At 34.6% G+C, this 9,489-nt stretch overlaps 1 protein-coding gene across 1 annotated transcript; it reads left to right on the forward strand.

The window, feature by feature from the left end:
• The first annotated feature begins 6,899 nt into the window (after nt 1-6,899).
• Nucleotides 6,900-8,212, forward strand: LOC104792208 (V-type proton ATPase subunit c1). Its single transcript, XM_010518303.3, has 3 exons — nt 6,900-7,162; nt 7,530-7,815; nt 7,901-8,212. Exons 1-3 carry the CDS (start codon nt 7,087-7,089, stop codon nt 8,031-8,033), a joined length of 495 nt encoding a protein of 164 aa, XP_010516605.1. The 5' UTR covers nt 6,900-7,086; the 3' UTR covers nt 8,034-8,212.
• The last annotated feature ends 1,277 nt before the right edge of the window (nt 8,213-9,489 follow it).

Raw genomic sequence — 9,489 nt, forward strand, 5'->3', positions numbered from 1 at the left:
TCACCCCCCCCCCCAGCAAGCCTCAATTCAAGCAACAACCGCCTCTTAGGTCGCACCCCCACAGATCGGCGATAACCATACCCTGGTGCAAGTCGAAATCGCCGGCACTTCGACAGCCCCAGTTTGACTCCCTCCCCCTGTGGGAGGTATTGTCCTTCAAGAGAACCTCACTCTGGGATTCTCTTCCAATCCTGAGTTCTAGCAAATGCAGGATGAGATACGAGACATGCGATCTAGGATGCACCATGCAACCACTTCGGCACCAAATATTTCTCGAGTAATCGAGGAATCGAAGCGAACTACTTTCTCGGCTCAAATAGCTAGAGTCCGCATTAAGGACACCGGGAAAATAAAATTTACGAGCTACGAGATAAAAGGAGATCTGACAACGCACCTCAAAACCTTTCTGCTCACGGCCAGCTGGGTAGATCTCGGGGCTCAAGTTCAGATTTCGGGTCTGTCGGACTCAACTGCCTTAGCCGCCTTGAAAAACGGTCTATGGCACGAGTCTTGTTTCCGAGAAGAATTGACTGTAAATCGGTTCCCCACTATCCAAGATGTTGTACATCGCACTTTGAACTGGATAGTCGCAGAGGAAGAAAAAGCGATTGCGGCCCAGAAGCGTAAAGCATCGTCCAAACCCTGGTTCGAGGTACTTGTGAAGAAAACACCACCCCCAACACCGAAGTCCGGACTCGGAACCTTCGCAGTAGACAAGTCTCCTCAAAAAGGCTCCCCAAGAGGATCACCATCCAAACCACCATTTTGACCACGCTCCAAGAGCGGAATAATCCAAGTAACAAATGGATCCGAGATGAAAACGCATACTGCAAACTGCACAAAACTAACGGGCACTCAACTCGGGATTGTAAGAAATTAATGCATCTCCTTGCCGAGAGGTTTGTGTCTAGCGAAATGTCGAGTGTGTCTATCGATGAGATCAAAAGATTCTAAAAAGACTCATTATATCATGGTTAAAAATCACAAAACATGATATAGCAAGTCGATATTGCAACGATTAATAAACAAAACAAGCCCTTAGTAATGTATGCAATTTTTAATTACTTATATCTTGTTAATTTCTCATTTCTCTTTAATCGGTTTGGTCCTCTTTCTAAATACAATAAAATGTGAAAGTAGATTTGGATTATGATTTTTTCCGCAGTTTTGTTTTTATTATAACTAGCGATCTCATACTCAATAACATCATGATATCAATCAAACAATATCGGATAACATAAACCAATACCATAAACTAAATAACCAATAAACAAATAAAACAATAACCATCAATTCAATGATACCAAAAAGAAATAAACCAGCAACCTAACGTCATTCTAACGACCTACTCAAATAACCTATAAATGCCAGACAACACGTCAACAAACCACAATAATAGATATGAAATTATTTAACTTTTTTTGGGTAGAAATTATTGTTTTAAATATGACAATATATGCTTTTAAAAACTAACAAAGGAACGAGAAAAAGCAACATGTATATGGTTTTAAATTCAAATATGTGGATTATTTTCACATGTAGCCCATTTGCCCATTTGCCAGTACACACATAGCCTATTTATGAAATTTTGAGAATTAGATTTTGCTAAAGAAGCAATTAAGTTTTTTCCTAGAACAGATGCCAATAATATCAGATATGCCTGCCGCTTGTCAAACTCAGAAAGAAAGTTTTAGAAAGTAACTCTACTTTATTATGCAAGATATAATTTCTGAAAAGCACCCTCAAATTTTTCATATCATCTTATTTATAAAGTCACTAAATTTTTGATACAAGAAAGCAACTGAAACTTTATCAAAAAAAAAAAAAGCAACTGAAACAACAAGCCCTCGTATGATGATGCTTGATGCCTTGATGGATGATTCAGATCTAATAAATGATTCTTTTTTTTGTGTAAAAACATTAAATCATCTTTGTGTAGCCTGATTTTAATTTATCTCGATATAATTAATATTCACAATTTTAAAGTATTATAGATAAATTGTGAATATTAATAGATCTGAATAATCGTCTACACCAAGTTATTATATATACTCCACTCCAAGTTATGTGACGGCTATTTGGCAGTATACAACGAATATAGTGAAGAATGTTGTGTATGAGTCGTAAGTAAAACATTAGCGAAAAAATAAAAGATGAATAAAGAATCGATTATTCCGTGGTCCGTGCTATCACAAAATATTTTATTTTAATCTTTTTATAAAAAATATTATTTATTTAAAGATAAATGAGAAAAATAAAATTTAACATGTTAGAATGTCCCATATGCCCAGAACAAATTTCTCACTTAACTTCTCTCCTACTTTTTGTAATTTTTTATTTTTTAATTGGTGAGAATCAAGTTAGTCCATCAATGCAAATGATCTTATATATTTAGTCCAGACCTTTTCGACCATGCATGATGCACGTATAATGTATACGTACATGTAAATGTACATACATAGAGAGAGAGAGAAAGAGCAGGAGACAAGAAGAGAGTAAGCACCCAGAGCTTTCGAGCATGAGCATGCTAGAAAAAGGAACCATGTGTGCTCACTCTCTTCTGTCGCCTTCCTTATACCCATGACAGTGACTCCTTAAAAGCCTTTTCCCTATAAAATTGATATAAAAATCAAGTAATGTCAAAATATGTCATAGTCAGCCCCCATCAATATTTCTACGGTTTGTTTTGGTACTAGTACATTTTTTAAACTTAATTGACAAACTAATACATTTACTATTTAACGCATGCACTAACCTTCTTTAGTTGAACCTCCTTTAGAAAAAGGAACCATGTTAATGTAGTCACTGACCTCCTTCAGTTGAACCTTTTCATCTTCGTGCATGCTATGATCTATATAGTAGCCTCGGTCCCTAAATTTTAATGATATGAAACAAGTTTGTCTGGTTTTTGGGTTAATATATAAGGATTGCTAGGGGTATATATGATGATGCATGCATAAATATCATCATCATCCACTAGTTTCGTTTAATTTATAAAAATATTCCGCCGGATTAAACCCGTATCTTAGTTTATTAATTGTCAATTTGAGCATCTATATATATTCCCTCTTTTCATTAAATATTATATATCATGGAGTAACACATGATTATTGACATGAATAAAATATCCTTCATTGATCTAAAATGAGACTGGTCGGTTCTATAAGACACGTTATATGAATAACATAAATGTAAATACAACACATTGAGTCACAAAAATGAATTCGTTGTAAAAGACAGAACATAAAAATAGTGACTACATTAATTAATAACAAAGTGACTAAATCGTAACCGTCGTATGGGACACATACACTCCTCAATATTATAAAATGTTTTTATGTGAATACCTAAACTTTTATTTGTTTATAAAGTCTACATCCAATTCAGATTTTCGAATTGAGAGAGATCCCACTTAAAACGAAATGAAACTATTTATTTGGTCACTTGAACAATTAATAAACTATACATAGGTTTAGATGTATGTGAGAGATCCCCAACCATAATTAAGATCTCTTGCTAGAACACACATTGATCCTCCAATCAGAGAACAAAAGAATAAAAAGTAATATTTGTAAGAACGAATGTAAAATCGAAACGTAAGCCATAGGAAATGATATAAAAATAGAAATAAAAGCAAATATCACTAAAGGTTTGGAGTATACTAAGTAAAGCGAAAAGATGCTAAGGGCAACGAATTATGAACATCATGGCCATCTCACTAGTTTTTTTCTTTACATAGTTTTGCTTTTGATTTGATTTGATTCCTCTTCCACATTCTATTGTTCATGTGTGTTTGTATCTCACGCAAGCACAGCATAAGCGATCCCCCCTTAATACGTTTCTAGAAACATCGACGTAGTTACCAACTTTTATGTGGTAGATCAATATCTCCATAGAAAATATTTAGCTTTTTTGAATTGCAATACCGTTTGTTTGTAAATTCATCTTCCATGTACAAAATAATTGAACAAATCAACTAGCGAAAAACTTCACAATATGAAATATGATATTTTGAACAACATATTGTTAAGGGAAGCTAGATTCGAACCCTAGAAACTGATGAAATTTTTATGTACACATTACCATTTGTACCATGACTTATACAAAGAACAGTATATATCATGATTAATTACTAGACCTAAATGATTACCCATAGCATAATTACTTATCTAGGCTCTAGCTAATGGTTGGAGCTAGGCTTGGGCATAAAATCATCCGAAAATCCGATCCGAAAATATCCATAGAATAACCTATGGGTTTTTGTTTTCATTACTTTTGGATATCGGATAATATCCATTCCGAACCGATATCCAATAGATATGCATATATAACCGAAAATATAATAAACAACTTGATAAGGATAGATATACGGTTAACTATATACGATATACATGAACTGAACTGGAGATATAGATATACACACATAACTATATACAATATATATGAATCATAAATACTTATATATCTACGTTATTGTTTACTTTGGTTTTGAGTTTTTTGAATTGATAGAGTCTTATGTCTCACTTTATATGTTAGTACGTCGCACTTTTGTGTATTAGTATGGTTTTATGTTATTTTGAAATTTGAACTTGTCATTTACTTCATTTTTTTTCAAATACGCGGTTAGTATATTTTTTTGGATACATCGGATTAAAAAATATTCGAATAAAACCTTATTCAATAAGTTTTGGTTTAATTTTGGTTATCAACAATATATCTGAACCAATCCAAAGTCCGAATTATCCGAACTGAAACCGATCCGAATTTTCTAAATATGTGAACCAAATATACCAATATCCAAAAAATCCGAAATCTAAAATATCCTAACCAAATCCAATCCCATATCCGAACACCGAGACCTAGGTTGGAGCCATGAAAGTGACCAGACCAAGCAAAGAGAGTAGGATCCAGAGGAGGCCTATGGAGAGAGGCCTGCTAGCAACTAGTGAATGAGACATGTTGAAACTTGAAACCGAACATAGCTGTTTTCAGGAGGAATTCTGATTGCGTCGCAAGGTTGGCCATCAAAGACATGAGGAGTTAGTTGCACCCTGAGAAAAATAGCTGACAAAATGTTAAATACAAAAATAATTAAGGGACTAAAAGTATATATTCAATAGAATTACTAAATCGTCCAGTTTAGAAAATCCTCCACCTTCACTAAACCACTAGTGGTGTTATCGCCGGCGTTCTGCAAAAGTATCACCGGAAATGGCAAAGAATCAGAGGAAAATGTATGGAGACGCTACAAACTGGAATGGAGATGAGTATATAGAGAAGCAATACTGAAGGAGCGAGAGATAAAAACACATACAGTATTCATAACCGCCTGGGCTCCTCCTGTTCCGGCGAGAATCCATAATCCGGACGCCTTTGTTGTTGCTTCCAGCAATGAAACCTTAGCTTTCCATTCTCTTAACTTGCTTGTGTCTCAATCAACGAGTTTTGGCTACTCGAAAGGTCAGGATGTTATGGTGGTTGAACCTGAGAGAGTGGTTAGGGCACACGATGGCCCTGCTTATGATGTCAAGTTCTACGGTGAAGACGAAGACACAATGCAATCAACCGAGACTCTAAAAAATCCTCCTCTTCATAACCTTGATTCCACGATCACACTTTGCCTTTACCTGCGCCACAACACAAAATAGAGGCATAAGTATTACCAGAAATACTTAGTGAGACAATCCTTCCATCTACTGGGCTATACACAAAAGCAATAAGATCTCTCATGCCACAATCAACGAACAATAAAACAAACCAGGCAAGACACAAAGCAAACATGTCATCAGCCGCTGCTGAAGGTTGGTGCCGTCCGACACTTGCGAAGGGTGTGTCGACCGGCACACAACATGTGTAGATTGATACAACCTTGCGTCGATCGACATAATCTTTGTGTTGAACGACGCTCATGCTCAACATTTCACGAAATTCCTAATCGATCGATGCTCGTAGGTCAAACACTCCTTCCTCGCATTAGTGTCGACCAACACAAGACTTTTGTCGATCGATACTCCTGTCGAGCATCACCTCTTCACGATCAGAAACTCCGAATCTCGCCTCCATGCTTCTCCTATCCGTCCCACATGATCCCATGTACAGATTAAGCATCAGGAGCTACGAACAACACATAGAACTCACAAGAAGACAATCACATATCACACAAATCACAAAAAACAGAGATCTTAGCTTAGATAAGCAATGGTCATGCACTCACCTTTGCCAATCAAAGAGATCTAAGCCCAAACGACGATGATAGCACCACAACGACCTTCCCACCATGTTCTTAGACTTGGATCCACACTCTCCAGGAAGAAAACACACTAAGAGGGACAAGAATCTCCAAAAACTCAAGAACACTCTTTGGAAAAACTCTCTCTTTTCTTTTTCTCTCTATAAGTGTCAAAAGCGGCTAAAGAAGTGAAAGAAGTCGACTTTTCCCTTTTAGACTCGGGTCTAGAGTTCTCCTAAACCAGCCACACAAACCCAAAAAAGTAAAACTGAACCGAACACCCGACCAACACTGTGGGTGTCGATCGACACATCTACCAAAACTCCACTTTTTGGTTTGCGGATATTACATTAAAATAGAGATAATTATCACTATAAACTCTAATGACTAATGGGCTTTGTATTAATGATAAAAAAAGAAACTGTAATCTTTTTATTATCTTCAAGAATGTAACGATACAATCTGTAACCGTAAGAGTCTCTAGACACAGCTAGAGCAATGCTCTCACTCTCTAAGAAGTCACAAGCGACTCTGTTTTTACTCACAAACAACATAATCCTTCTACACGTGCCATATGTACATTTTGCTTAAATTTGTTTCTTTCTTTTCTTTACAGTTTTGTTACAACTTATATATTGTGAAAAGCAAAGAGGGCTTTAATTTCAACACACGGTAAAGACCCGGCCCAGTTATAACGTGTCCAACTCTATTCCCAACAGACTACGTCCTTCCCTTCCACTCACCTGAAAAAAATCCAAAAACCAAAAAAAAACCACAGAGAGGTCGCTGCAAAATTCCAAATCTCTCTGTCTCTCTGTCCCTCCAGATTTGAATCCAAGTTTTTGAGATCTGAGAAGATGTCTACGTTTAGCGGCGATGAAACTGCTCCGTTCTTCGGCTTCCTTGGCGCCGCAGCCGCTCTCGTCTTCTCCTGTAAGCATTTTGCTTCTCTTTCTCAATTCGTTATCAAAATCCGTTTGATCTGAGCTTGTTCTTGTTAATTGGAAACCATTATGAGATTCAGATGATTTCTTAGAGATTTGTGTAGTTGGAGAGTCACGTCGTTTCTCTATAGTTATAGAACCTATATATGTATGAGATCGTTGATCATGGATTACTGTTCTTAGGGGTTCGATCTGCATCAACATGATATTAGAATTATGATTCATTTCTGAGGAAATTAACTTTATAGATCATAATCTGGATTTAGGGATTGATTTGTTTACATTCCCTGAAACTTGGAGGGATCGTATTTGGTTGTTGTAACCTGAGATGTTATTGGATTGGGTTTATATTGTAGGTATGGGAGCTGCTTATGGGACAGCAAAGAGTGGTGTTGGTGTGGCTTCAATGGGAGTGATGAGACCTGAGTTGGTTATGAAGTCTATTGTCCCTGTGGTTATGGCTGGTGTTTTGGGTATTTATGGACTCATTATTGCTGTTATCATCAGTACCGGTATCAATCCCAAGGCTAAGTCTTACTACCTCTTTGATGGCTATGCACACCTTTCTTCTGGTCTTGCTTGTGGTCTTGCTGGTCTCTCTGCTGGTATGGCCATTGGTATTGTCGGAGATGCGGGCGTTAGGTTAGTTCCTTTTTCAGCTATAATCGATTCTTTTTTGTAGAGAATGTTTAAATTAATGTCTAACTGATTTTGAAATTTGTCTCAGGGCAAATGCTCAGCAACCTAAGCTCTTTGTTGGGATGATTCTTATCCTCATCTTTGCGGAAGCACTTGCTCTTTACGGCCTCATTGTAGGCATTATCTTATCTTCTCGAGCTGGTCAGTCCAGAGCAGAATGAGGAACCAAAACAAATGTCAGAAACGAAAATGTAAGTACGGATTCTCTGGCACGCCAAGCGCGTACATATCCGTCACAAGCTTTGTTTGTAGATTCTTTTCCTTCCAATTGACTCATATGAGCTGATCTTTTGTTGTAAAAAAATAAGAAAAAAATAATAAAAAATAAATTATATATTAATCTTTCTAATTTTAAACATCTTAATTGTACAATTAACTCATTTAACCTACTAACTATACAATAAAACCTTTAAGAAATTTTTACATTTAAACAAAACTAAATGCATAAAAATCACAATCAAGTCAAATTAGTTTTGTAACTTACACTCAATTGTACATGGATTACACATTTGTTATCAACAATTTACCTATAAATAGTAAACACCTCACTAATCACCATCATATAACAAATCCCTCATAAAAATAAAAATTCTATAACATCATTTCTCAATATAACTAATGGTGTTTCAAATATTTTATGTATGTCACTTATGAAGATTTGAAAGCAAATGTTGGTTTTAGTGTTTATAGATTTCATGTTAGTATATTTATAAGAAGTTCAAGTGATTCAAATACGGTCTAGCGGTAAATTTTGATATCTATTTTAATTTTATCATATTTTATAAGAAACTAATACATTTCTGTTTCTTATCTTTTAGTTATCTTTATAACCTACTATTTGTAATTTTTTTATATTTTATTATATTTTTTAAGCTCTCCCAAATGATTCCCATGTCTCATTTTTTTCAATCTTAATGAATAATATTAATTATTATTATTTAATTTTAAATTAATGTCATAATTTTTCTCTTGTTTTTTAATTATCTCTAGAACATAGAAATATTTCTGCCTAATTTTGTATACATTTAAGTAATATTTTGTCTTCTACATATGCACTTTTAAAAAATATGAAGAGAAAACCGAAAATAATAATGAAATTATTGTTTTTTTTTATGATGATGGTGAAAATTTTGAATTAATTTGTTGTCCAATCAACTATTTTTAAAGAATGCTGCATGAAAGCGAAATAAATATTTGCTACTAAAAAAGGTGAATTTCCATTTTAAAAAATCTGAAAGTAAAACAATAGACATGACATATGTAAAAGAGTGTTGTGATAGTAAGAAATATGTCTCAGTAAACTGTAGTTCTACCAGTTTAGCTATGAGATCTTACAAAACTTCACATGTTAATTTTAAGATAGAATAATTTTGTTAACTTTTTAACCATTAAATCTTACATAATTAAGTAATGTTTTTTTTTAAAAAAAAAGACAAGCATTGTAGAGTTGATATGTGTATTATTTTTTAATTCTAAATACATTTTTTTAAATTTTTCTTTAATTGAATTTAATCATATCATTAGTAAAGAAAATAAATATCAAATTTAACATAATAGTACAAAAAGATAAAGATGTATTGACTTATTAAATTATACATAATGGATTGAAAAAATATA

Source organism: Camelina sativa, chromosome 1, assembly GCF_030686135.1.
Source record: "Camelina sativa cultivar CO46 ecotype springtype chromosome 1, ASM3068613v1".
Taxonomy (NCBI): domain Eukaryota; kingdom Viridiplantae; phylum Streptophyta; class Magnoliopsida; order Brassicales; family Brassicaceae; genus Camelina; species Camelina sativa.

Coding starts and splice junctions, on each gene's coding strand:
- LOC104792208 (XM_010518303.3), top strand. CDS start 7,087: ATGTCTACGTTTAGCGGCGATGAAACTGCTCCGTTCTTCGGCTTCCTT. Junction 7,163..7,529: donor AGCCGCTCTCGTCTTCTCCT/GTAAGCATTTTG, acceptor TTTATATTGTAG/GTATGGGAGCTGCTTATGGG. Junction 7,816..7,900: donor GTCGGAGATGCGGGCGTTAG/GTTAGTTCCTTT, acceptor AATTTGTCTCAG/GGCAAATGCTCAGCAACCTA.